The 27,973-nt window shown below is 43.8% G+C and overlaps 2 protein-coding genes across 4 annotated transcripts in view; one reads left to right on the forward strand and one right to left on the reverse strand.

Moving 5' to 3' along the window:
• Positions 1-1,112: 1,112 nt before the first annotated feature.
• CT47C1 (cancer/testis antigen family 47 member C1) lies at positions 1,113-4,824 on the forward strand. The gene is made up of 3 exons (XM_070783753.1): positions 1,113-2,003; positions 2,870-3,011; positions 4,333-4,824. The coding sequence occupies exons 1-3, from the start codon at positions 1,388-1,390 to the stop codon at positions 4,343-4,345; spliced, it is 771 nt and encodes a 256-aa protein (XP_070639854.1). The 5' UTR covers positions 1,113-1,387; the 3' UTR covers positions 4,346-4,824.
• Positions 4,825-8,078: 3,254 nt separating this feature from the next.
• Positions 8,079-27,973, reverse strand: part of KIAA1210 (KIAA1210 ortholog) — a 48,786-nt gene continuing 28,891 nt past the window's right edge. Inside the window, exons 7-12 of one of the 3 annotated variants that reach the window (XM_070785432.1) lie at positions 22,935-23,132; positions 19,298-19,406; positions 14,656-18,357; positions 13,368-13,567; positions 11,880-11,985; positions 8,079-10,386 (exon numbers count right to left, since the gene is read on the reverse strand). In XM_070785432.1, coding sequence (XP_070641533.1) covers positions 10,214-10,386; positions 11,880-11,985; positions 13,368-13,567; positions 14,656-18,357; positions 19,298-19,406; positions 22,935-23,132 — 4,488 coding nt within the window. In that variant the 3' untranslated portion in view covers positions 8,079-10,213. The remainder of the gene's footprint in view (positions 10,387-11,879; positions 11,986-13,367; positions 13,568-14,655; positions 18,358-19,297; positions 19,407-22,934; positions 23,133-27,973) is intronic. The other 2 variants (XM_070785433.1, XM_070785431.1) reach the window with 2 other exon arrangements.

A 27,973-nucleotide genomic window follows, 5' to 3' on the forward strand; every position in this document is an offset into this window, starting at 1 on the left:
CAAATTTACAGTAGATATATGTTCAAGCTCATATTATAATTCCAGCAGCTTTTTTTTCAGTCCTCTATGCAAGTACAAGGGCTTCCCTTATAGCTCTGTTGGGAAAGTATATGCCTGCAATGCAGGAGACCCGGGTTTTATTCCTAGGTTGGAAAGATCTCCGGGGAAGGACATGGCAACCCACTCCAGTATTCTTACTGGGAGAATCTCATGGACAGAGGAGCCTGGCATGCTACAGTCCATGGGGTCACAAGAGTCAGACACGACTTAGCGACTAACCCACCACCACCACCACCATGCAAGTACAAAGAAAATTTCCATATTTCAGATCCACTAAACTGTGCAGTTGAGGAGCTTCCACATAAACTTCAAATGAAAGTGATTACTCTGCAGTGTAATGACATGCTAAAAGGCAAATATCGAAAGAACCTAATAGAATTCTATAATTTTCTTCCAAATAATGAATATGCTAAATTAAAATCATATGCTTGTGGATTGATGCCAGTATTTAGAAGTACCTATCTCATGGCCTGATATCAGTACTTGCCAATATCTGTGTGAAAAGACATTTGCAAAGGTGGTATGTAAAACTTCATTACAGAACAGATGAACATATGCAGTTTTGATGACAGAGAACACTTTGATCTTCAGTTAAGCAAAACTATATTCTGCCAAAAGAATTTCATTCTTCTCACTAATAGACCTATATTATTTAAACATTGTAAGCAATTATTAATATTTTTTAGTTTCAGCAACATTTGTGGACATTTGTTGTGGACTTCTGTTATGTAAGTACCTGCATAATAACCATCTTGATTTTACCTTTGAGCACCTCCAAGCCCCAAATGTTAACTCTCTGCCTTTTACAGAAGTTTCCTCAGCCCATGTTATCGATATATTGTACCATTGTGGGTTTTTTGGACAATCATAAAACTAAAAGGACAGGGACTTAAATGTAAGCTAGAACCAAACCCAGGGCGTCAAAAGAACCAGGAGACGATTGTGAACAATTCTACAATCTAAGTGCCTTGATTGTTCATTGGACACAGGGCACGTCAATCCTCACTTGTCAGCAAATGAGCTCAGAGCTCGTGACGTGAGGGCACGTCCTATTGGCTACTCTTCTGGCCCCGCCCCTCCTCTGTGACCTAGGGGAATCTTTTGTGTCAGGCCTGGCTCCACTGCCGTCTGAGGCCCAGCTTTCGGTGGGACGCTCCCGCCGTTGGCTGCCTACCCTCCCTGTCGTGGGGCCTCCTCTGTCGTCCTCTCAGTGGCCGCCTCGTCCCATCCTGCCACCCCCAGCCTCCCCTCAGGGCAGCCACTTCAGGCGCCACCACCTGCGCTGTTGCCGTCATCACCCGCCCAATTGAGGTAACTGCCCAGTGCCATGTCCACCACGAGGGGTGGAGATCCAGGCCCTGATGGGCAGGAAGGCCCAGAAGGCATGGCTGGGGTGCAGGCCGGATCGTCCAGAGCCCACGAAGGTGTGGACCGCAACTCCGGGCCTCGCAGGGGTGATGCCGTGGCTGGGGCGGGCGGAATCGCCGTGTCCTCAGGAGGCCCAAGGGAGGCGGCCCTGGAGGGCGGGAGCGCTGAGGAGGGGGAAGAGGAGGCAGGGAGCCTGGACCTCACGGTGGAAGCACACCACTTTCCCATGGCTGGCTTTCGCTTAACGTTGCTGGACCTGGTGCGCTCCATGCTGAACTGCATCTACTACAACGACTACATCCTCATCTGGCCCCACAACGGCCACGTGTCGGCCCAGCACCGGGCCCGGCAGCACTCATCCAATCAAGGCTCGGCCGCGGTTCCCGAGTTCTCTGAGCCCCTGGTGTCGTCGGATGGACCGGGGGAGGGGCCGGCAGGGAAGGCCCCAGCCCAGGAGGTGGAGGAGGCGGAGGAAGCCGAGGAAGCCGAGGAAGCCTCTTTATGGGAGACAGCCGCCGAGGAGTCCGAGGAGTCCAGCTTGTGGGAAATGGCGCAGGAGCCGGCTGCCCCTGAGGGTGAGCCTTCAGGAGGGCGGGGAGGGGTGGTTGGGGTGGACGGGGACACTGGCATCTGCAGGCCGGGTCTGGGGACCAGGAATCCCGAGATGGGGGGCAGACTCAGAGGAGGGCCTTGGGAAGGGAGGCTGGGAGTCAGGGCCTCCTTGAATCGAAGGCCAGAGGGGCCCAGTAGAAGCCCAACTCCATAACGACCTCTCTGGTTTGGGGCGGGGGAGGAAGGACATAAGCTTCCCTCTGCCAACCCTGGTAAGAGGTCTGAGATGATCGGTTGGTGCCAGTTATAAGCCCACAGGTGAAGATCAGTGAAAGCAGGTGTTTGGGAGGGAGCTTGAGAGGACATGGAAGAGAACAAGCAAGTGGCATACCTCATATTTGGTTCATAGCTTTTAAAAATGGCAAGATTCTTGGAAAGTTGATCCCAAAATACTATGAACTGATACAGGAGCACTTGATCAAAATGAAGTTTCAGGGGGTTGAGGAACTAATGAGCTTCACTATAGAATTTGTCATTGAGGTGAAACATATTTTGGTGAGAAAGTTCTGACCAAAACATATAGAATGCATCAGACCCAGAGGATTCTGATCTTTGGCCAGAAGTAATCAGTAGCACAGGGTGACAGATTTACTAGAGAAGAAGAAATAATGTGATTGTGAAAATGATCAAGCAGCAGCAAAGTGAGGGCCATGGAAGTGTTGTATCCACCAGAAGGAAGGCCCCCAGTTACTCTTTTCTTAGTTGCTCCTATCCTCCTGCTTCTCCTGAGGGTAGAGTTCTGGATGTCTGTTGCTATTCCTTATGAGTTGGGATTTATTTTTTTCCTGTGAACCTCTGATCCTAAAGTCTGTATTATTCTTCACTAAAGAAATAGCCAAGCACCAGGATGAGAACTCCAAAAAAGAGGTCCAAGACACTGAAAGTGAGGGGAAAGAAGAGAAGTATAACAAAAAACAAGAAGAACCAGAAAAGAATCTGGACCCAGCAAAGGACAAGCCCAGAAAATCCAGGTATCTGTGTATAGCTTTGAAAATAACCCAGCTATTCCCAGGCATTTACAAATTTTGTTTTTGCTTTTTAATTCTCCCAGTAAATTAAGAAAAAGTTTGTTTAAAATTAGTTCAGCAATTCAAATTTGCCTACTTAATGTTTATAGAACACTCATGCACCTAGTCACCCCACTCCAGTACTCTTGCCTGGAAAATCCCATGGATGGAGGAGCGTGGTAGGCTGCAGTCCATGGGGTTGCTAAGAGTCGGACACGACTGAGCAACTTCACTTTGACTTTTCACTTTCATGCATTGGAGAAGGAAATGGCAACCCACTCCAGTATTCTTGCCTGGAGAATCCCAGGGACGGGGAAGCCTGGTGGGCTGCCGTCTATGGGGTCGCACAGAGTCGGACACGACTGAAGCGACGCAGCAGCAGCAGCAGCAGCAGCGTGCACCTAGTAATATAAAGTGCATTATGTACTGAAATATACTTCATGGCTCCTCATTTATTTTTATGAGGTCTTTTGTCCTCTACCTGTAAGACTACTAACAAGTTGTAAATGTATCAATACCTAAGACCAGTATTTGTTTAGTAAACAGTTACTAGAAGCAGCAGTGAAAGTAACTGGGCTTTGCACTAGTAGAGTGTTTATTTCTTGACCACAGAAGTGGAGTCTCCTGCACTAAGAGATGACATCTTTTAGAATGTGACTACTTACAAATAGCAAAAAGTTCAGAATTTCAAGTAGGGACCACATTTAGTGATTAATAGCTAAACATTTGTTCAGTTGTAGATTTTTAAATTTTATGTGACAGTTAAAAGAAGAGCAACTTTGTCATAGTATGACTGTTGCTTATCACTGAGCTGATAATGAAGGTACAAGATATATCTTGTCTTTAATGATTAACATTTTTTCCCTCATTTTCATAATGGTGTATTTCAAAACAGCCTCTTTCTCATATGGTAGATATGGAAACTGAGGGTCTGGGAGAGTAAGGGAGTATCATCTGTGGACTGAGCACAGACTTCTAAGGTGATAAGAGTGATTTAAGTCCCAGAATAGCCTCTCAAAGGGAAAAAACATTTATGGTGTTGGGCAAGAGGAGACAATGTTGGTAGGATCACATAATTGAAGCCATCAGGTTGTACATGCACCAATATCTATGATGCAGGTTACAAGAGGAAAATATGTTTTTCTTCCCTACTTGTTGAGATGACAGCCCTCAGATATAGATAGCAGCAAAGATAGATAGGGCCAACTGTTTTCTTAGATTAAGAAAGTCTCTGGTGCTGGTTAATGCTGAATAATTGTTCATTTTCTCTCATTTCATCCTGCAGTTTGGAAGACTAGAAAGATGGCGAAAGAAGGATCCTGATTTTCAGGGTTTTCATTTTGCAGAAGCCCATGGGAATGTTATTAATGCTGATTCCATCCCAAAATTCATTTCCCTAAAAGTGATATCCAACAACATGACTTCTTTCATCTACAGATATGTTTGAGAGTGTTTGTTCTAGTTAAAAATAAGTTTGTTTTACATTAATAAACTTAAGTGCAGGCAGATTTTGTTTAGATAAATAATCCTGACTCAAATCTCTTTCCCTCTTGTTTGACCCACTTTACTTTCATTGGAAGGCATCACTTTCCACCATTTGGTAAGCTTGCTTTAAATTCTTTATTGCAGCCCCAAATAAATTGAAATATCAAGTTTAAAACAATTTTTGTAAAGACAGAAATGGAGATCAAGCCTTTAGAACTGAGCTTGTTTACTACATTAGTCACTAGCCACGTGTGGTTGTGGAACATTCAAAAGGTGGCTAACCTGAGTTGAAATCTGCTGCAAGTGTAAAAAAATAATGTAAAGTCTCATTAATAACTAATTACACATTGAAATGATAATTTAGTATTAAATATAGCATTAAAATGACTTTCTCCAGTTTCTTTTTACTTTTTAACTATGGCTACTAGAACATTTAAAATTATACATGACTTGTGTTATATGTGTATTTCACAGTACTGGGTGCTTTTGAAGGAAACCTGATGGATGGCCCAGCTAGCCTGGAGGCCAGATGGTGCTGCTGAACCTGAGCCCAGAGGCTGATCTGGAGCACTGGTTCTCAGAGTTTGGTCCTTAGAATGGCATTATCAGCATCACTCAGGAATTCTTAATCTCCACCCAAGACCTGTGAATCAGAAACTCTGGGAGTGGGGCCCAGTGTTTTAACAAGCCCTCCAGGGGATTCTGACGCAGCTAAGGTTTGAAAAGTGCTGGTTGAGAGCCACAGGGGGAGAAGTTGAGATCCATCTATGGTAGGACCAGCCTTCGTTCACTGGCTTGGGGATGCTGGAGAAAAATTGAATAGGACGGTAGTGGCTGAACTGGGGAGGAGATTAGGATTCACAGGGGCTGAGACACAGAGAGGCTGTGTATAGGAGATGGCTTCTCTGGTGGCTCAGATGGTAAAGAATCTGCCTGCAATGCAGAAGACCCAGGTTCTATCCCTGGGTTGGAAAGATCCCTGGAGAAGGGCATGGCACTCCAGTATTCTTGCCTGGAGAATTCCATGGATAGAGGAGCCTGGAAGGCTACAGTGCATGGGGTCACAAAGAGTTGGACACGACTGAATGACTAACACTTCCAGAAAAATATCCAAGGGACAGAGCTGGTTTCAGAAGGTCACAGACATGATACCAGGTATATGAAGTCTAAGAGAACATTCACTCACCAGGTACGGATGGTGGATATAGACACAGAGTAAAAGGCAATGCCTGTGAGGATGTGTGTGTACTCAAGCATGCAGAAAGGCATGCAGTGGAAAGATAAACACTGCATTTAGGATGGTGGCTGCCCCTTGGGGAAAGAAAAGGATGGTGATCCTATTGGGGAGGGATCCACAGTGGGCTTCAACTATATTTGTAATATTACATTTCTTAAGCTGGGTGGTGAGTACATAGATATCAACAGTATTATTCTCTATACCTTTGTGTAGGTCTAAAATATTTCATAATTAAAAATGAGTGAAATAGAGGAAAGGGAGAGAATAAGCTTGATATCTAGACTCTGTTTAAGAGGGAAAAAAGGATAAGTCACATTTGATCAGAGGATCAGAGAAGGGGATGGGCCTGGGGACCTGAGACTAGACAGGCTCATTTCTGCATTTAATTAAAGCTTCCTAAGTGCTCTCTTGGTAACATTGATACCTTCTCTCATATTCTGTGGTAGCACATCTTATATTCCAACTTATATTAGCATTTTTAATTGAGGTAAAGTTCACTTAAAATCAACCATTTAAAAGTGAACAATTCAATGACATTGACAATTTTGTGCAACCACATCTTTAGTTCTGAGCATTTTCATCACCCCAAAACTCTGTACCTATTAAGCAGTCAATTCACCATTTCCTCACCCTCCAATTCTCTGGCAGCCACCAATCTGCTTTCTATATCAATGAACACCTATTCTGGACATTTCCTATAAACAAAACCATACAATATGTGAACTTGTGTGTCTGGCTTCTTTCATTTAGCATAAGGTTTTTAAGGCTCATCTACATAGTAGAGTGTATCAGCATTTAATTTTAGGGCTGAAAAATATTTCTGTTGTATGTATATACCACAGTTTGTTTATCCATTCCTTTTGTTGGTAGACATTTGCATTGTTTCCACCTTTTGATTATTGTGAATAGTATGTCCAAGTATTTGTACATGATTTACATATGTGTGTATCTCCTGCCCCCAGCTCACCTCCCCCATGACTGTGATTCTGAATGGTTGGGGCCTTAAAACGTTTTATCTTTCCCAAAGTCCTAGGCACTGAGTTGTCCACTTAGTAGGTGCTCCACTAATATCTGTCAAAGTAAACTTAACACTTACACTGTCATTTTTTTGTCACTGATGCTGATGTTTTAAAATGTGTTATATTATTCCTTATGGCTAGAACCACGTGGTGAGACAGAAGGCAAGCACTCCCTGTCACCATTATTTCAACTGAAAGGGCAGGTCACCTAGTACAATTTGAGGCCCTTCAACCTGGTTCTGATTTGTTAGTATTTCTGTGGTGCTAGTTGTTAAAACAGTATTGCTTCCAGGCCCAGGCAGAGGTATCTCTGTCTTGAGCTCTATGCTCTAGAGGGCCACTTTGGTCCTCTTCCAGCCACACCCCTCCCGCCAGGGCCAGGAGCCCAGCCCATGGGAACAAGGGCTGTGTCCCTGCTAGCCCATGCTCCAGGTACCTGGCAGCCCTGAACAGTCCCTAGCCTGCTTCCAGGGCCCGTGTGCTCCTCTTAGATCTGTCCTGGGGAGGGCTGACTGCACTCACTGCTGGGGTGGGTGCTCCCAGGCCCAAGAAGGGGTTGTAGGCCCAGAAGGGGATGCGGCCTGGCCTAGGAGCCAGGGCATGGGTGGGGGAAGGGAAGGAGGGCAGCTCTTCCCACACCATCAGGGCAGAACTTAGAGGAGTCTGAGAATTCTAAATCCCAACCTGGCCTTTAACGTCATTAGGAAGGTACATTTGTCATGGAAGGAGATACAACTTATTTAATGGTTTATCATTTGATTTGAACATTTCAAATATTTTTAGACATGTTATGTGGATCCCTAACTAAACTCTTTTTTTTTGAACCTTGCAAATAGGACAAATGTTATGGACATACCAGATTAAATATCTGTTACTCTTTCCCCTTGCTCACTCTGTGTTACACTTTGTTAGCTGAGCACAGCGGGGCCCCTTCCTTTTGATAATGGCTTGTTCTAGAAGCTCACCTTGCAGGAAGACTCAGACCTAGTCCCTGAGCCAGGCTGCAGTATAACCTCCATCTTGTCCCCTCTACTCGCCTGTCTGCATTTTCTCTCCCACCCATCTCTTTGCTCCTCATGTGTTTACACATATGAAAACCCCCTCTTTAGTAGTACCACTCCCTCATATAGACGCCCACCTGGAGGCCATCAGCTTGGTCAGGCACACCTGCATAGGGGTCCTTTCTGCTCCACACAACCTCTCAAGATCATTTGCTCTTCTGACAACCCTTGGGTCTAAATTGTCAATAACCTATTTAATTTCCCTCCCTATGTGACAGACAGAGACAGACTATAGAACAAGCTTTATTGAATTTATTTGCTTTGCATACAGCAGAAATCAAGAATACTAAAAGAAGCTGAAAACTTATCAAAATGTACCTTTATGCATAAAAAAAGACTTAACCTCTTTACTTAAAGCATATTTTTTTGTTGTTAACTGTGAAAAAGAAATTGTTAATGGAGAGTTCTTACAGTGAGAATAACCTAATTATGGTCCAGCCTGAGAAAAGGGAGGTGTAACAGTTAACCTACCAGGATTACCTGGGTAAAGGCATCTACCTTAATGAACTGTTCACTATGGAAATACAACAGAAATCAAACCCAATCAATCAATCAAAAACCTAGCATTATCAAAAAGGCAAAAATATAGTATAAGGAAAAGTACTTGTTTTATAGAGAAAATGCAAAATCCAGCAAATGATTGTACAGTATCACATTATACCATCATCAGGAAAACCAAGCACCAAGGGTTGAAATTACCTCTGCCACCCTATAGCCTCTGAATTTTTCTTGCATAAGGCAGCATCCTACTCAGAAATTAAAGGCACAGTTACATCTAGGGCTGCATTTCTGTTTAAACAAAGTAGCTCCATGGTGACAGAGGCAGATACCATGAAAGGTGTAATACTAAGACACTTCTGGGTTCCCTGAGAAAATGAGCTAGGTACTGTCCAGGCATCCAGAAGGAGCTCTCCCTTAGTGGGGTGTGTGTGTGTGTGTGTGGCAGGTTGGGGGGGAGTGGAATGGAGGGCAAGGACTTGGAGTGAGTGGTTCACTGGGGAGGTGGGAGCTGTCCAGTCTAGTGAGTGTTGGGTGTGTGTGCCTCTAGGAATGAGGGCAGGGAAAGGCTAATTCAATCACTCCAGGTTTCCGGTTAGCAGAAAGACCTGTTCTGTGGCTTTGAGAATTCAATCTTGCTTTGAGCCCAAATCTTGTGAAACAGAGGCTGCTGAGGGAAAGCAACAAGAAACTGGGCTACTGGGAGCCTGGGCATAAGACAGTGTCCAGGAGCCTCAGACTTCCTTCGTGGAAGGATTCCCATCTGCTTGATTAAAAGCACAACTTTTGGCCTCTGCTGTGCTGTGCTGTGCTTAGTTGTTCAATTGTGTTTGACTCTTTGTGACCCCATGGACTGTTGCCAACCAGGCTCCTCTGTCCATGGGATTTCCCAGGCAAGAATACTGGAGTGTGCTGCCATGCCCTCCTCCAGGGGATCTTCCTGACCCAGGGATCAAACCCAGGTCTCCTGCATTGCAGGCAGATTCTTTATTGTCTGAGTCACCAGGGAAGCCCCCATCTGCAGAATTTTGAATTTTAAGAGGGCCTTAAGTGCTTTACAAATAGGATGTGTATGACATGCACTATGCTTCTGAGCAACTAGAGAGGACCACAATAGCACTGGTGTAAGAGGTCAAACATTGGAGGGCTAAGCCCTCAGGGGAGTATGATAGTCCCCAAGGAATGTTATGCCTCATAGGAAGGTGCTCACAGCTGCCAGACTTGCGACAGGTTGTCATTCGGCATGTGCAAAGAGAGCTCTGTGTAAGTTGCAGGGGTTGGGGGCCCTCAGGGATACAAAGAAGGTGTTTCAAAGGGCAATGGACAGACTGGGGAGCTGGCTGTGCAAATTTTTTCTTGGAAACCCAGAATTTTCACTTCTATCAATACCACCTCTTCTTAGGAGGCTTTACGAAGTCAGAGCAACAAGGAAAGAACTGAAGCATTTAATTAGGCTCATAAAACATATAAGCCAATCCTTGGATCAGATCATCTGGATATTTCCATTAGAGTGAATTTATTTGATCAAGGGAAATGCCCACCTCTTAGTTGCTCCAACAAAATGTTTTAGCTTTTTCCCTTCTACAGTCTATGGTCCAAAGTTAAAGATTTCTCAATTCAACAGAAGTGCAAACATTTTACATAGTTTTTATAAAGGAAATGCTGGGTTTTCAGATGCTGGCAGTGACTGTACTGAAGGTTGGGCATTCATGGCATCTATTTAATTCAAATAATTATTAGCTTTAATGCCCATTTTAAGGCTCTTATGCTTAATAAAAATGGCTACTGTAAATAATTCACTACATGGCATTAATATAGCTATTGGCAATTATAATTTGAAATGCTGATACTCCACCCAGGAGCGGCTTATTGCATCGTTTCTGCTATATGGCTCCATGCCTCAGCTTTCTTCTTGGCCAGGGAGAACCAGACTGGTTCAGCTGGCTCAACCGGCTGTGGTAGCATGGCTGGAAGTGTAGCAGACCTGGTTTCTTTTTCCATCGAAGGTACTTGAACTATCTTCTCATCTTCAAATCCAACTGGAACCAAACCATAGAAAATAACACATAAGCAGTAAGAAGCCCCAGAGATACTGAAGTATGTTTATGGGATGCAATAAAAATTTTCCTCCTTTTAGGTTTCCTCTGGTTTCTAAAAGTCAGTGCATGGGCAATGCTATAGGGTGGTATGTGAAAGGAGTAATGTCAATATGGCTAGAACCACAGAGGCCTGGACATTGGAAGGCCTGAGAATAAATACCTGCAGCTGTAACTGCCAATCTTTGGGTCGTCATTATTGGACTGTCTTACACTTTTGAACTGAGACCAGAGCGGAAACATGTTATATGGTATCCGTTCAGTTTTTAAAATTTCAAATAAGGTAACATTGTTTTTGTTTTGCCAATCCCTTATGTTGTATGAAATCACTGTTGATGACTCAATAGGTCCACCCAAGAAAAGTCTATGCTAAATAACATTATATCAACTGCTCCTACTGAGCAGACTACCTCGCTATGCCCCAGTTCTACAAGTACCTCCTTCCTCATCCTGCTTTACAGTTGATTGACTTAGCGGCTTAGAGTCAGCCAGTGGTTCTCAACTCTGGTCACATATTAGAACCACCTAGGGTCTCTTTAAAAATACAAATGCACATGCTATTTCATGAACTAACTGAATTAGAATCTCCAGCAATGGATCCAAGACCATATATAATTTTTTAAAAATCACATCAGGTGATTCTAACACATAGTGAGAGTTGAAAACCACTTGATAAGAGTACCATGCCCATGAGAGGCTATTCACTTGACCTGCTGTGCTGCTATATCATGGCCAGACAGTGGATTCCTAAATTCCTAGTCTAATTTCTTCATGAGATAGACTAAGGAAGAGAACAAAGATGACGCAGTATAAACCTATCCTCCCCTCTCCCTGCTCCTTCTAGAAAAAAAAAAAAAAAATCCCTATGACACATAACTGTACTGGTGAGACCCCATTCGATTTTATCACAGCACAGTGTTTTTCTCAGCTTTCAACATGCCCCACCTCTCATACCCCTGCTCAGAATATGGAGGGGTTGAAACAAGCGTTTTAAATAGTTTTTAAAATTCCAATACTATTGGGCATTTATACAAGATTATTTTTCACAGTTTCACTGGGAATGTAGAGGGTGAGAAAATACCACTTTGCTGTGAACTAGAAAGTGGCTTGGTATTCTCTCCTTTTGAATACCAGCCACAGGAACCTTCTAGTGCATGATCACAATTTTGTTCCTATACAGATTCCTTGATGGGGTAAAAGACTGAAAGGACCTCTGAAAGTTACACACTGGACTGACTTATATTAGTCATAATAGTTGGATTTTCCTAAAACAAGCTAATATCTGTATCTAATGGAAGTACCATGAGAGAATCACAAGCTGATTTGGGGGAAGAGACACGTATTGCCTGAGTTTGAAATGGGAAGTTTCACATTCTATGAGAGCTCTTCTGGGAGTCGAGGGATAGGGTGTTTTTTTGTTTTTGTTTTTGTTTTACCTGTTTTGGTAGACTTTGGAGGCTTTGTTGGTGCCATCTTCTCTTGTCTCTTGACATCAGAAGTGGGAACCATTCTTGGTTGGCTTTCACTTACAAGGCCAGTTCTCTTTAATACAAAAATGAAAAGAGAAAGATCTTATAAGTCCTGATATGAAAATAGCAAATTACTTAGTCAGATCATAGGTGCATGTCCAATCCTGGGTATTATAAGTTCAACATTAACCAAAAAGAAAGAGAGAGAGGTAAGGAAGGAAAGAGCACAGAAAGCACCTAGGTTTAGAATTTAGGATCACAAAATCTAAGCTGGTTCAACTTTATCACCTTTCTGAGCTGTGAGAAAAGGTTATCTAATCATATAAACAGTGTAAACAGGTTAACATGAGAATTACTTAGCCCGATTACAACCTTTTCTCTAGCAGTTTACCAGCACTTAACAGAAAGCTAACTGAAATGTGGTGGTTGCAAACAAATCTTATCAATTAATTGGGTTCCATAGATTTCTACACAACAAAACTTGTTTACATTTTGTGTTCATGCCTTGCATTAGAAAATGATATAACTATAGGTCTTTTCAAAATGGTACAGTTTAAGCTTTCCAAATTAACCTCACCACAACTGATCTAAATTAATTAGTTTACATATCTTAGTGTATTTCCCTCTGACAAAACTTTAACCAAGGTAGACTTTTCTACTTGTATGATCCTGCTCCCATAAAAATAATAATGATGAAATGAAAAGATCTTTAAAGCAAAAAGTGAAAACAGATTTTCACATGATTCTTCAACAAATTCTTTAAGCACTTAAAAGTATAAGAACCTAGACATCTCTTGTTATGTGAACTTCATTGAGTTTTCTTGAGGCTGACAAGAGGGGTCCTCATTCTAAAACTTCCAAAGACATTGCAAATGGGACATTAAAAGCAAGACGTCATCCTATCATGTTCTGATCCATTAGCCTAGTTTATCACATAATTTCACTTTTAATCTATAGGAAGGTGCCAGACCAAACCAAATCAATATGTGGAAGCTTGAACATCAAACATTACCTTTATTTACATAAAGGTAAATCATTATGTACTGATAATGGAAAGGTGCCCAGAAATAAAATGTTAAGTGAAAAAAACATAGTTTAATTCCACTCATATTTTCTTAAATGCATGTACATATTTAGAGGCTAAAATATTTGTAAGAATAGTTATTCAACTCACCCCAGTGGTGACCTTTGGGATTTTCTTATATCTACTTATGCCTCAACCAATTTGGAGGAATCCTATTCTAGAATATTTAGAACAGGATTTGATTTATAGAATCTTCTCTATGCACCACTTTTCACAAATCCTTTAGGAACATAAAGTAGGGGCACCTTTCTATGAGTACAAACCAAGTTTTTTCCCTCCAAAGTCCCTTTGCCTTGATTAATGCACCCAAGGAAGTGAGGAACTATTAGGCAAAATTCCTAACACCAGCTTAATCAATTGGCTCCAATGACCTTTTGGAGTGTTTTGGAGGCTGCTCGAGGTCCTACTCCATGTCTGGGTTCTTTCCTCTCAGCCTTGGCTGCAGCTCTACTCTTGGGTCTTGGCTCTTTGGGAGGAATGTTGGCCTGGAAGCTCCCCTGCTCCTGCTTTATCGCGGTTATCCAAGCTGCCTCTGAGGCGGCATACTCTGACCATCGACCAGGAGCTTTTCCTGAGAAAGGAATGAAAGAAAGTAGAACTAAAGTGAGGCAGGCTGGGTCTTGAGACCGACTGGGACCTACCCACAATAATGTCTCAAATGGGATCCTTGTTAACTGCCAAATGAAAATAAACAACATATAGAGAGGGGCCCCATTCTTTAGTGCCTTCCCCACAACTTCAAAGTTTGTCAACTGTCCTCTTCCTGGTCCCTTTCCCTCCCTTGTCCATCTCTCTTTCTATCCCCAGTTCACGTAGGACAATGGTTTCCAAGTGAGCTAGAGAAGTTCCTAGGAGGCCAGATGATTAGGCCACTGATGTCATTTCTCTAACTCCAAGGAAAATCTTATTGCATCTGTTACTTCATGGTCTCTAATGAAAGTGTGTGGTTATGGATATGGTTATAGGCATGTACAAGACTATGTGATGATAATTCTGAAGGTACAAAGGCTTGGAGAGGAATAAATGCTCAAAAAGTCACCTAGCTCTTGATTCTTAGACATTTCAGGTGAGTTAAGAAGCTGTGGAAGTACAAACATTTACAATAAGTTAAGACTTCAAGCTGAGAGTCTGAATATAGTGCTTTATTAATGAGTTGGCTTCAAAAATACACATGGGGGACTTCCCTGGAGGTCCAGTGCTTAAGACTCCATATTTCCACTACAGCAGGTTTGATCTCTGGTCAGGGAACTAAAATCCCACATGCTGAGTAGCAAAAAAAAACAAAAAAGTAAAAAATAAAAAGCTACGTGGTGTTCAAGGGAGCATAATACATGTAAAGGTATTTTGAGAAAGGCATAAAATCCCATCTGCATGTATATGGGGTAAGAGGGGTGGGGAGATGGTTACGTGTCCATTACAGAATATGGACAAATGTCCAAAGGAGACCCCATTGGGAAAGAGAAGACTTCAAGTTAACCATCTCCAAATCTATTCATCTAGAATAGAGCATTATTCTGCCCCTAAATCCCCAAACCAGCCCTATCAAAGCCACAAGGCAATGGGTAAGGCTAGAACAGACTTCCTCCCATTCAAGACTTTGCTTTCTGGTTCTTCTCTCCTCTTGATACCTGCTGCCCATCTGGGAAGATAAAGACTCACCTGGAATCCTGTAACCAGGTTGCTTCTTGGCCATCCTTTCAGATTTGGGCCTCCTCTGTTGCTTCTCTGCCAAGTCAGATACTGTGGTGAGGTTTTGCATGGTGCCCAGGGCCCTCTTGGAAGCCCTTCTGATTGGCTGGGCTGTACCTACAGAGGATGAAATTGAGCCCAAGGAGGGTGAAGAAAGCTTGGTAAAACCTTGTTTCTTACCCTTATACTTCTGTGAGGAAGAGGTTCTTCTCAGTCGGACTCCAAAAAGCTTTTCAACATCAGCCCCATTGTTGGATGAATCTGAATAGCTGTTATTTTGATCATCACTCTCAGGAACTTCCTCCTGAGAGGAACTGCTTCCAGAAGTGGGCGCTTGCAAGAAAGGAGCAGTGGCCAGCATGGGCTTGGTAGGGGCAGTTGTGACGTTCTTAGAGAGGTCTTCAGAGCTTTGGCTGGGTTTCTTGATTCTGCTTGGAGAAGCCAGATCTCTGGGTAGAGACCAGCAGCTAGGATCACTCTCCAAAATGGTTCCCTCAGCGGCAGCACCCACGGGACTTGGATAAACCTGTTGCTGATGTTCAGGGTCTGCAGGAGCCTGAAAAATTTGTTTGGGAGGCAGATGCTGCTCAGAACGGCTCCGCTTCACAGGTGCACTCACTGGGCCTGTTGAGAGCATCAGTAGCTGAAACTCAGCTCCATCTTTGACTTGGCTGGGGCATTTGCCAGGCAGCCACTCTTCAGAACTCTTCCATTCTTCAGGAGAGCTCTCAGAAGCTGACGAGGTTTCTTGCTGGTACTCAGGCTTCCCCAGTGTCTGGGCAAGATGTCTGGGAGGCAGCTGCTCTTTAAAACTGCTCAGCTTCGCAGGAGCACTCTCTGAATGGGAGAGGACTTCTTGCAGGCCTTTGGGCTTCCCTAAGCTTGGTAAAAGGCTTTTCATGGGCGCTTGCTTCAAAGAAATGGCTCCCTCAACACTGGTACTCTCCCAGCCTGAGGAAACTTGCTGCTCGACTTTCGGCTTCAATGATTTGGAAGGTGGATTTGAAGATGAAGGATCCATGTGAGTTCCCTCCTCTGTAGCAGGCCTCTCTGAAAAGACATGCTGTGCCATATACTTCACAAATGACTGAGAAGGACGCTTGACAATCACCGATTTCTTAGGTATGACTTCTTTATTGGCCATGCTCTCTAGACGTGAGGACATCTCCAGAACTTTTGACTTTTTAAGCACTCGTCTGGGATATACGGAAGGCAGTGGCCTTCCAGAAATGCCCACTTTGGCAGCAGCACTCTCAAAACTCGATGATATTTGCTGGACTTTCTGTCTCACGAAGGAGTAGGGATGTTTGTCAGGCAGCAGCTCAGTAGATGCATCCCCTTCAGTGTCGACACTCTCTGGACCTTCAGAGATTGCTTGTTTGACTCCTGCTCTCATCGAGGCCTGAGAAGTCCCTCTGGGAGGCAGCGGCTCTATGATAATGCTCCACTCGAAGGCAGCACTCTCTGGACCTTCAGAGGCTGGTTGCTCAAACATGGGGATCTCCCAGGACTGCTGGATGGTGGATCTGGGAGGCACAGGCACCCCTGGACTGCTCCACTCTGTGGGAGCACTCACAGACTCCAGTGGAATGGTCTGTGGCTGGAATTTAGACTTCACCGAGGGCTGGGGAGGTGGCACCTCCACAATGCTGCCCTCCTTAACAGCAGTGCTCTCCAAGGTTTTCTGGGCTCGAGGATTTGTCAAGGACTGGGGAGAATATTTGGGGAGCAATTTCTCCACCAGACTGATCTTCTGAGCAACAGAACCCTCCAAACCTGCAAATACACTCTGTTCAGCTTCACAATAAGTCACAGAGACTTGTTGCTGGGCTAGAGCTCTCTTTGGGGGCTGAGAATGATGCTTGGCAAGCAGTGGCTTCATAGAAATGCTCTTCTCAACCACAGTGCTTTCCGCACCCATGGAGTCTTGGTACTCAACTGCTGGCCTCACCGCAGGCTGGGAAGGATGTGGGAAAGTGAGCAAGTGTGCAGGTGTGGTCTTGTCAACATCGGGGCTCTCTGGATGTACAGAGCTTTCTTGCTGAGCTGCTGGTTTCAATGAAGGCTGAGAAGGATGTCTTGGAGGCAGCACGCCGGCAGAAGTCATCGTTTTAAGTGTTATCACTCCTGAATCCAAGGAGACTGGTGGCTCAACTTTTCGCCTCCTCAGGCGCTTAGAATTCACTCTGGGAGGCAGTGGCTCCATGGAAATGCCCCACTCCATGGCCACGCTCTGTAGGCTTGTGGACGCGTGTTGCTCGAATTGAGGGCTCATCCAGGACTGGAAAGTGTCCCCGGGAGGCACCTGCCACTCAGAAGCACCCTGCACTTCAGGTATGGTCTTTGAAGCCAGGGAGACTTCTTTTGTGTCACTGGCACTGTTGTACTTCTCCACATGGCTATTTGATCCCGTGCAGACTTTGTCTTCAGGCTCTCCCACAGCCCAAGAAGCACACGTGGGAGTCGGTGGCTCATTAGAACCACTCATCTGTCCCAAGGAAGCCAATTTTGTGAAGACTTCTTGGCCATCTTTGGACTTGCTCAGGGGCTGGAGAGAGGGTGTGGGAGCCTGGTGCTGGCCAAAATCACTGCCCTCTTTGGAAGTGCTCTTGGAATCAGAGAAGATAGCTGTGGCTTTGGACTTCCCCGAGGACTGTGAAGAATACGTAGGGGCCTGCTGCTGCTCGAGACTGCTCAGCTCCACAGCTGAACCTTTTGATTCTGGGAAGATGTCTTCATTCCTGTGCATCTTGGACGGTAGGGAAGAATGTCCAGGAGCCAGCTGTTGCTCAGAATCACCGCCCTCCTCTGAAGTGCTCTTGGAATCTGCGATGATGACTTCAGCTTTTGACTTCCCGAAGGACCCTGAAAGGCTTCTGGGAGGTGGTCTCCCGGCACAAAGGGTTCCCTCCACCAAGGCACTCACGCTCCTGGAGATCCTTGCTGTTAAGGCCTGTAGAACACTTCTGGGAGGCTTTTCTTTGAGGGTCTCTTGAGCGGACCTCATTTTAAATTGGACACTTTTCACATCAAAGCCAGAAGCTTCTTCCTTTTCTGGCTGGCTCTGAGAAGGCTCCATAAACATCTGACTGTACACTGCCGCCGAGAGAGCATCTTGGGGTGTAGATGGCCTTCTTGCCACATGTGATAGAGCAGCCCTGGCTTCTGGCTTCTTGGCTCCAGAAGTCCCATCTTCATGGGATGGTGACAGACCACCCACCACGGGCTCTTCCATGTCTTCAGGCTTGAGTTGTGATACTGATGCTTTTCTGGTTTCAAAATCTGCATCAGCAATTCCCCTTCCTGGGTCATCTTTACCTGACAGCAGCTCCTGAGGAGTAGTGCTCTCTGTCTGTGGTGTTGTGGGCTGCTCCATGACTTGCTTCTCCAAGGACAGTTGCCAGAAATGGCAATCCCTGGCGTTCTTATCAGCAGGTGGGGACCCAGCTCCATCACTTAGGCCAAGCACTCCAGTGGATTGTTTAAAGCTTCTTCCTTTGGATCCACACTCACTCATTCCTGAAGTACTTGAGCTTTTCTTTCCACGGCGTTTCATGTATGCTGCTGGAAATGGGTAACTCTGACTCTCAGTAGCATCTGTGTTTGTAGCCGGATCCATTGTCTTCTGTTTAGCAATCTCAGTCTTGTTGCTCTGTTCCTGGCTTGAGGCACCTGTACCAAACGGAAGGAAAGGAAAAATGTGTTCTTTTGATTTTCTAAAATAAGAATACTCTGCCTTGTCCCAATGGGTACCTATTTGCTATTGAATTCCCTAGTGTGGAGAAGTAGCTACTCAAAAGATAGAGAATGACTAGGTCACTGTTAGCCTTCTGCAGTTGGAAATTTTTAAATATAAATGAAATTCAGTTTTATGAACTGCTTCCAAGGTTAGCACATCACCATCATATCAACAGTCTGTTCCACCATTAGAAGTAAGACACATCGAAAAGCAATTTTTGAACTTGTAACAACAATTACCTTTTAGGAAACTGACTGGGACAGGGTGAACGGAAATTTTACTTCCTCCTTAGTATTTATATTTTCTACTTAATTCTACTTAATTTTAACATGATATACAGGTATTTTTATTTTTTTAAGAAAGGTGTCAACAGGGGTTATCTGCAAGGTAGGATTATGCCCTCCCCACTTCTGCTTTCAACTCTCTTTATTAAAATAATCTAACATAACATACATGCAAAGAAATTCTTGAAAAGCCTTAACATTTGCACTGATCCACAGGCTTCAGGTCAAACACAAGGCAGCAGTTCTACAGGTCGGTCTTCTCTTCCCTGTAATATTACTATGTGTGTTCAGTCGTGTCCTACTCTTTGCAACCCCATGGACTCTAGCCCTCCAGGCTCCTCTGTCCATGGGATTTCCCAGGCAAGAATACTGGAGGTATGGCCTTTTACCTAACACAGGTGGCAACTATATTAAATGGGCAGTTCAAACGGAGAAACTTGGACCACATTAATATGCATCTTAAATTTTAAGCCCTCAGAAGACCAAGGATAGAGGCCTGGGCAATTCTCCATTATATAGTTCTTGTCACATAGCACTGTGCCATTAAGCTTGAGTATGTGTTTATGGGTGATGGCGAAGATATGCCAACCTGCACTGTCTTTTTTCAACTTCTTTTGGTCAGCTTCTTTCGGTTTGGTTGTGCTTTTCTCTTCTTCAGAAGCCACTGGGAGGCTTGGCTCCTCCTGTTTTGGTTTCACCTAGAAGAGGAAAAGACTTTGAATCAGGCTGAAATGCTCTCCACCCACCCCTGCGTGGTTGCCAAAGGAAAAAAAGCATCAGGAAAAAAAAAATCCTTGCTATCCAAATGGCTGTGTTGGGAGCATAACAATACCATTCACAATGGAAATTATTTCAGTAGTATCCATAACTTGGTGATCATTTTACCTACTGGCAGTACTTCATTTAGATTTGAAGTTTCTGGTCTCTGAGTGATACGCTGCAGGGAACTCTTGAAAACACCCCAGAAACCACTGACCTGCACTGCAAGGCCATCAACCTGATGATGGGGCTGTGGGGCCTGATAACAACCATGATATACATCTAAAGGCAAACATACAGCTCTATGTTACCACTTGAAGTGCCTTGGTAAGCAGACTCAGCTCAAAATTATTTACTTTTGAATGGATCAGGTCAGATAGACCTGGGTTCAGATCTCTGCTCCATCACGTGCTCTCCGTATATCTTGGGCAAGTTACTCTCTATATCTCTGTCCACATCTATAAATTAAGAATAAGGGGAACCCTCCTGTGGGACTTAAAGATCTAAGAAATTCCAAAGCAGGGAGCCAGTAGCAGCAGCCTCTCTGTCATAAAGGATCCTGCACACTTTTATTTTCATTCATCCATGTGTCAGGGAGAGAGGCAAAAGGAAGAAGTAGATGCCCTGACCTTGTTAGAGAGTGCTACCCAGGCCTTACCTCAATTAGGCTATGCAGAAAGAAGTCAGAAAGAAGGGTCTTGCTAAGTCTTCCTTCATCAACATTCCCTATGTGTCCAGGTTTGTGGTGAAGTGTCCAGGTGATCATGCATATACAGGACTGGATGTATATGGCCTAGTGATTGATCACCCTCTGCTTGACATTGAACCAAGGAGATTCTCTCAGTGCTACTAGAAGACCTTCCTCCTAGGCCCACCATTCTGCCAGCTGTTCTTTGATCTTATACTTTATTCTCTTACTAAAGCAAAACTGCAATATTTAAGCTAGGGGCAACGTGATGGGGGTGAAAATAGAACTGAACTGGAAGTCAGAAGATGGGGTTCTGGTCCTACTTCTGCCATTACCAGAGTGTATGACCTTGGACATCTATTTGCGCTTTAATGTCCTTCCTGGTAAAATGCCTGTAACTATTAAATCTTTTCATCTCCTCCATCTCTGATTTATAGCCCTTTACTTATATCCCTGAGTTAGAGGCTAAAGACTCAGCCAAGTGACTCTTCCAGCTAACCGACACATTCTTTAAAATACCAAATTTTAAAAATTCTTTGTTGTTGTCATTCAGTAACTAAGTCGTGTCTGACTCTTTGTGACCCCATGGACTGTAGCATGCCAGGCTCCTCTGTCATTCACTATCTCCTAGAGTTTGCTCAAACTCATGTTTATTGAGTTGGTGATGCCATCCAACGATCTCATCCTCTGTCACCCCCTTCTCCTGCCCTCAATCTTTCCCAGCATCAGGGTCTTTTCCAATGAGTCGGCTCCTCACATCAGGTGGCCAAAGTATTGGAGCTTCAGCTTCAGCATCAGTCTTTCCAATGAATAGTCAGAGTTGATTTCCTTTAGGATTGACTGGTTTGATCTACTTGCTGTCCAAGGGACTCTCTGGAGTCTTCTCCAGCACCACATTTCGAAAGCATCAATTCTTTGGTGTTCAGCATTTTTTATGGTTCAACTCTCACATCTGTACATAACTACCGGAAAAAACCTTAGCTTTGACTATATGGACTTTTGTCAGCAAAGTGATGTCTCTGCTTTTTAATACGCTGTCTAGGTTTGTCATAGCTTTTCTTCCAAGGAGCTTTTAATTTTAATTTCATGGCTGCAGTCACTCTCCACAGTGATTTTAGAGCCCAGGAAAATAAAATCTGCCACTGTTTCCATTTTTTCCCCATTATTTGCCGTGAAGGGAAATGCCAATGGGACTGAATGACATGATCTTAGTTTTTTGAAAGTTGCATTTTAAGCCAGCTTTTTCACTCCCCTCTTTCACCTTTGTCAAAGAGGTTGTTTAGTTCCTCTTTGCTTTCTGCCCTTAGCGGGTATCTCCCAGCAACTTTTTTTTTAAATTTTATTTATTTTTTAATTGAAGGATAATTGCTTTACAGAATTGTGTTGGTTTCTGCCAAACATCAACATGAATCAGCCTTCATGTATGGATATGCATATCTCCCAGCAATCTTGATTCCAGCTTGTGACTCATCTAGCCCAGCATTTCGCATGATGTACTCTGCATATAAGTTAAATAAGCAGGGTGACAATATACAGCCTTGACATACTTCTTTCCCAAATTTGAACCAGTCCATTGTTCTATGTCTGGTTCTAACTGTTGCTTCTTGACCTGCATACAGATTTCTCACGAGGCAGGTAAGGTGGTCTGGTATTTCCATCTCTTTAAGAATTTTCCACAGTTTGTTGTGATTTGCACAGTCAAAGGCTTTTGCAATCAACGAAGCAGAAGTAGATGTTTTTCTGGAATTCCCTTGCTTTTTCAGTGATCCAATGGATGTTAGCAATTTGATCTCTAGTTACTCTCCCTTTTCTAAATCTAGCTTGTACATCTGGAAGTTCTTGATTTAATTCTTAGTTTTTAGTAAAAAAATCTTTTTCAAAGGAATTACTTCCCTATCCTCCTAAACACAGATCAGGGAATATAGTCCAACTTTCTTGATGATGTGGATGAGTAGTGAACATGACCTATTACACTGGATGCTGATACAGTGTGGCCTTGATACAGGTGGCCAAGGTTCTTGATCCCTATACTAAAGGACCCCAGATAGTTTGTGTCACTTCTTTCTGCTATCAACTGTCACTTCTCTTTGGTATCAGATCTGATTTGGGTCTGTGGCCATGTTTTAAACATAATTGGCTTGCCTGAGTGTGCTAGAAAGCATAAGAACTTGGCGACCTGTATGTGACACGGAGAGGTCTTTGGAGGGGCTAATAGCTGAGTTCTGAATGCTTGGCATTGCTGGAAGCCTGACCTCCAAAGAAGTGGAACAGAGCTGCCATAACTCATGGGTCTTATCTGGTTCATAATTAAACAGAATCCTGATCTGGGCTATGATTGAATGTCTTCTACAAAGAGCGCTGAGTGAATTCCCAGATACTAAGCCAGTAAGCAATTTCTTAGGACTTAGGTCACTCTTTCTGCTTTCTTCCATCCCTTTTATGTAAGTTCCCTCTACATGGAACATCCCAGGCTCTAGACACAAGTATGCTCACCTCTTTCCAGGGCTGTCAAACCTGGGACAGTGTCCTTGACTTTACCATCCCTACTTAGGGTATGGATCCCCCAAACCATACCACTTCCCTAGGAGCAGTTTGCAAAGGTTGGAACTCATCTTTTTGGGGGGTGGGGCACGAGCGCAGCTTGCAGATTCTGCTTCCCTGACTTTATATTGAACCCAGGCCACAGCAGTGAAAGTCTAGAATCCTAACCACCAGGGAACTCCTAGAACTCATATTTTCTTATATGGGAGTGTATTCCCAGGCCTCCTGAAGGACTTACAGTCACCTGGATGTTCTTCTTTTGTTTCCAGGGATCTAAAGCCATCTTGTATTGAGCAGCTGAGGAATCCAAACAGCTCTGGGTGGTGGCTGGGGTGTTGAAGCCAACAGGCACCTGGGTGCTGCTGGACAAGGAGGGCATGGCAAACGTGATCAAGGACTGTGAGCGAACCAGTCCAGACGAGGGCTCAAAGGCACTCTGGAGAGAGTAGGAAAAGAGAAATGAGTCAGCTCTGTATGCTGGCCTTGGTCTCAAAGTTAGAAATTCCTCTGGCTGAAGAAACATTCCTAGCGAACTCCTTCATGATCTGCTGTCCCTTTTTCCTACAGCTAGAGTCAAGCTTCTGGTCAATGGACCCATTGGAGGCAAGGTGCACAATTTCAACTGGTTCCCTTGCAGGTGAAAACAAGAAACAAAATGTTCAGGTTGCTCCCCTGCTTAGAATGCATTCAGGAGCTCCCCTTTGCCCTCAGGATAGGAACCCCATTATACGGAGTTCACAAGGTCAAAGGTTTTGCATGTTCTCTTGTCTTGTACCCCCTCTTATATTAACAGAAGGGGCTGACTGGGGTGAGAGGCACAATCTATGTCAGTAAAACCCATCAGAGCTCAGCGATTTCTCCATAGGAGTGCTTGGAGGAAGGAAGAAATCTGGTTGGAAGAGGGTTTGTCTGAAAGCTGCATTTGCACAGACAGTACACTACCTTATATTTACGGTTTCTGGATGCAAGGCTGATGGCAGTGCCCAGAGGGATGGAGTGCGCCACCACCAACAGGGTGGGGATGGAGCCTGTCGCCTTGTCCTTGCTATGGCTGGCCTCTATGCCTCCAAACTATCTGGCCAGGGGACTCCTAGTTGGCTTCCTCTGTAGGACTTTCAAAGTAGTCTCCTCTGGGCTTCCTTTTTTTTAATTAATTTTTTTATTGAAGGATAATTGCTTTACAGCTCCAGGCTTCTTGACATGGCTTTTTCTACACCTTGAAGAGACACCCCAGAGCACCTCTTCTTTCTAAGAAGTTCCAGGTATTTGTGCTAGCAGAAGCCCCTTTGAAGTCAAGGTGATGACCCCTCTCTCTCCTGAATGTCAGTGGCAAATGATGCAGTTTAGCAGGTAGACAGAACTTCCATGTGTGTTTACTCACTAGTTCTTCCCAAACTAGCTTTATGCAGTGCTAGGGTTTTTGCAGTTTTCACATCCCTTCACATTTCCCCCTGACCATTATATGTTGATCCAGTGATAACCTTAGTTACTATCTTAGCTCCCAAAATGGTTCTTTTATGGCCTGTGATTCCAACGCCTGAGGACTTAACATAGCTAGCGGATCAGACTGCTAATACATTCAGCTCACCATCCTCTTGTTGATTCTAGGAAAGGGAGCAGAATGATAGTTATCTTTGTGGGGCCCATCACACAAAATATAGAGTGGTCCCAAGCCCTTTCTAACTTCTTTAGGTAACTGCCATCCATGAATTTATAACACCTCATCCTGACACTATTAATTTATCTTTAGCTTCTGTTATCTCTTGGAATTATGAACTTAGTACTCAGTATACAGACTAGTGGCTCTTGTTTTATTGTTCTGAATATTTTTTTTCATGCTTCAGAGTAGTCTTAGGGTTCTGGTCTTTGGAACTGGATGGCAACATCTGTGCCCCCACTAACTTCACGTGATCCATCTCTCTACTCCCTCTCTGACTGTGGCTTTTTACCACTTTTTGTTCCAGGCCCAATGTTGGTTTGCTGTTCTTCAAACATTTCTTGCATACTCTTTCCTCAAGGCATTTTCACTTGCTGTTTCTGCGTTTCCCCCATGTCAGTGTTAGCTCACTTACTCCCTTCAGGTCTGGATACAAAAGCCACCTTCTCAGTGACACTTTCCCCAGCCAACTTATTTGAAATGTTAGCCTTCTACGCTGACACGTCACAATCCCCCTCCCTTGGTTATTTTTTTCCTTCTTGGCACTTTTTATCACTGTCTAACATACTCTATGTCTTGCCTATTTTCTTGTTTATTGTCCATATCATGCCCTCCACTGCAATATAAACTCCATAAAGAGTTTTCATCTGTTTTATTTACTATTGTATTCCTAACACCTACAACTGTGCTTAGTACACAGTAGTTGCTCAATAAATGTTTGTTGATCGGGTGAATTAATTATGTTAAAAGCTCCAAAGAGACATTGACCTTCTGAGAGGTCGTCAGAAAAAGCTGCTCTGTTCTCTGTATCATTTTAGTTATTCTTTCTGAGACTCACTAGCTCCAGCCAAAGATAGATGGAAAAAGTCTCAGCAGTCTGTGGATCTAGAAATAGAGTTGCTAGAGGATATCATGGTATTCTAGAGGATACCATGTAACCTACTTTGCATGAAAACTGACATATGATGCCTATTCAGCAAGTAAATGCACACTTAATAAAAAAACATGTTCAATTCAGTTGTCATCCCAAATTTTGTAGCGTAACACTGTAGGTAAAAGCACTGTTTCATGAAACACATTTTATAGCATAACAAACAAATCGGGCTCAGCAAAATTCTAGCAATTACTAGATTGAATGTATGCAGGAGTTAGCTTATCTGTTCCCAATCACAGCCTAAGCCAAGAGTCCGTCAAACTTAATAATGGCCACTAGTCTCCTTATGCCTGATGGAGTGTCATTAAGGAATATTTGAGCATTCAGTCTATACACAGGCCCACAGCTACCCTCAAACCTGGACAAAAAATGAGAGTGTGAAGCCATCAAGCATCATCTCCACCTGATGATGGCACTCAAGCTCAGGCATGTGATTCAAAACAGCCCTAAGAGCATCTCTGTGGTTGGGTTTAGAATATGTGCGTTGTATATATTTTACAACTTCCCTTAAATTCACCAGTGAATTAAATAAACTATTCAAATAAGCTCTTTGGAATGCTGGGCAATATTTCTCAAAATATGGTCTGGGAACCCCCGCCCCACCCCCAGTATCAGAATCACCTGGAGTGAGTGCTAAAAAAGCACTTTTACAGACACATTAAGATCTGATGAATAATACTATCAGGGGAGGGGGGCCTTAGAATAGGCTTAACAGGTTCTCCAAGTGAGTCTTCTGGGGGCTAGAGTTGTGAACCACTGTCTAGTCATCTGCCATGAAGAGAAAGGCTCCTATTTTCAAACAGAAGCACAGCAAGCTCCTAAATAATCACATCAGGTGCCTTAGAACAGGAGGCAGCCATATCTGTTCCCTCTGGGAAGCGGGGTTCCTTCTTAGGCCCTGCTTTTTCCTCCAGCCACATTAGTCAGGAGAAACCTAGAAAAGTTACCACAGGAATCAACCACAGGATTTTCCAGGCTACCCAGGAAAAACAAACTGAATCCTTTCCTGAAAGAAAACAAGTGCAGGAAATGGGACTCCCTCCTCTATTTTTCCTTTGCCACCCCTCCTGCAACCCCACTCCTCCTTCTCTGTGCTCGGAGAGCCAACACACCCAAGGTGCATATTATTCAGGAAGGCCAAGACGTTTTCATTCCTTCTCCTGTGATTTAGAGGGGAGTTAGCACAGACAGCTTCTAATTTACAGCTGGAGTGAAATGAGCTCCCTTCACCTCAACATCTGGGAGGTGTGCCAGGCCTGGCAGCTACTAACCCAGAACCTTCCTGGGGAAGGAACCTGGGTCAGGACTTAGGGCAGGGGAGGGGATCCTTCAGCACTGATTGGGAGGGGTGCTGGACAGTCATATGCTGTTAGTGGGGGTAAGGAGTGCTCTTTGAACAATTAAAACACGTTTTAGCTCCTTTCCCCTTTCTGTCAAGTTTCTGAACCCTGTATAAAATTGTTCAATCAAACATGCACCCTTTTGATCATGCTTTTGATGGTTTCTTTGTCTGTTGTATGGTGCCAGGGTTTTCCCATTTTAACTATTGATAAGAAACACTTGAGTGGGGATAGAGAGAAGTTTGGCTGCTGCTTGGAATATCAAACAAATCAAGCTCAGCAAAATTCTAGCAATTTCTAGATTCAGCGTGTGCAGGAGATAGCTTATCTGTTCCCAACTGTTGTATCTTAAATAATGGCATTACCTGGTGGCTATTTAGGCCAGATTTTATCAAGCCTTTGGCCTGAAAAGCTGTCACTTTAGGAAAAACCTCACTCTGAAACTATCTGGGAGGTTTTGACACTGGGATGCTAGGGAGCTAGGTTCTGTATGAGCCATTCAGCTGAAAGTAGTAAGTAGTATTTGGCAAGTAGTCTTTGGAACATCTCCAGAAGAAGCAGCAGCTCTTGGTGGGAAAAGTAGTTCTCAGTAGGAGACTTCTCTGCCATGGTACGCTCGCACAGGATATGACTGGCTGTTAGGACTTTAATTTCCCAAGTGTTTCAAAGTGCATTATGTACTCATTCCTGGGAATTCCTGTGCAGCTGCAGCCTCACTCAGAATTTCTGTTTCATAAAAGGTGTCGTGCCATTTTGCCATCCTGAAAGTTGTAGGAGGTAGAATTTCACATATCCCCTGGAGCTCCCTGCTATCTGAAGCTCCCCAGTTTCTTAAGTAGTATAGAGAATAAGAACATGAACTTTGGAGTCAAAAAGACCTGAATTTGAGGGCCTAGCCAAGCCATTTTTAAAACTGTTTGAGCTGAGACAAGTTACTTAACCTCTTTGAGCCTCAGTTTCTATGTCTTTAATATAGGGATAATAATAATATACACTTTAGTGTGCTGTTTTTAAAATTAGATGAAATGATACCTGTGAAGTGCCTTTCACACAGGAAAGTCTGAGCAAGTATTAGCTGCTATTGTTACTGGTGGGCATTGATTGTCCAAATTTAGAGAACTGCTAGAGTCCACGTGGCTGAGTGAAAACTGGTATGAATTTGGGGAGGAATCCTCAGTTTGAGTCCCAGCTGTATCTCTGATTGGCACTGCGGCCTTGGTCAAGTCATTTCACCTCTCTGAACCTCAGTTTTTTCCACCCAAAATGGGAATAATAGTATCTTCCCTATCTACGTTTCAGAGTTTTTGAGAGAATGAAATGCACCTATATCTATGCAAAAAAACTTT

This window comes from Bos indicus, chromosome X (genome assembly GCF_029378745.1).
Source record: "Bos indicus isolate NIAB-ARS_2022 breed Sahiwal x Tharparkar chromosome X, NIAB-ARS_B.indTharparkar_mat_pri_1.0, whole genome shotgun sequence".
NCBI lineage: Eukaryota > Metazoa > Chordata > Mammalia > Artiodactyla > Bovidae > Bos > Bos indicus.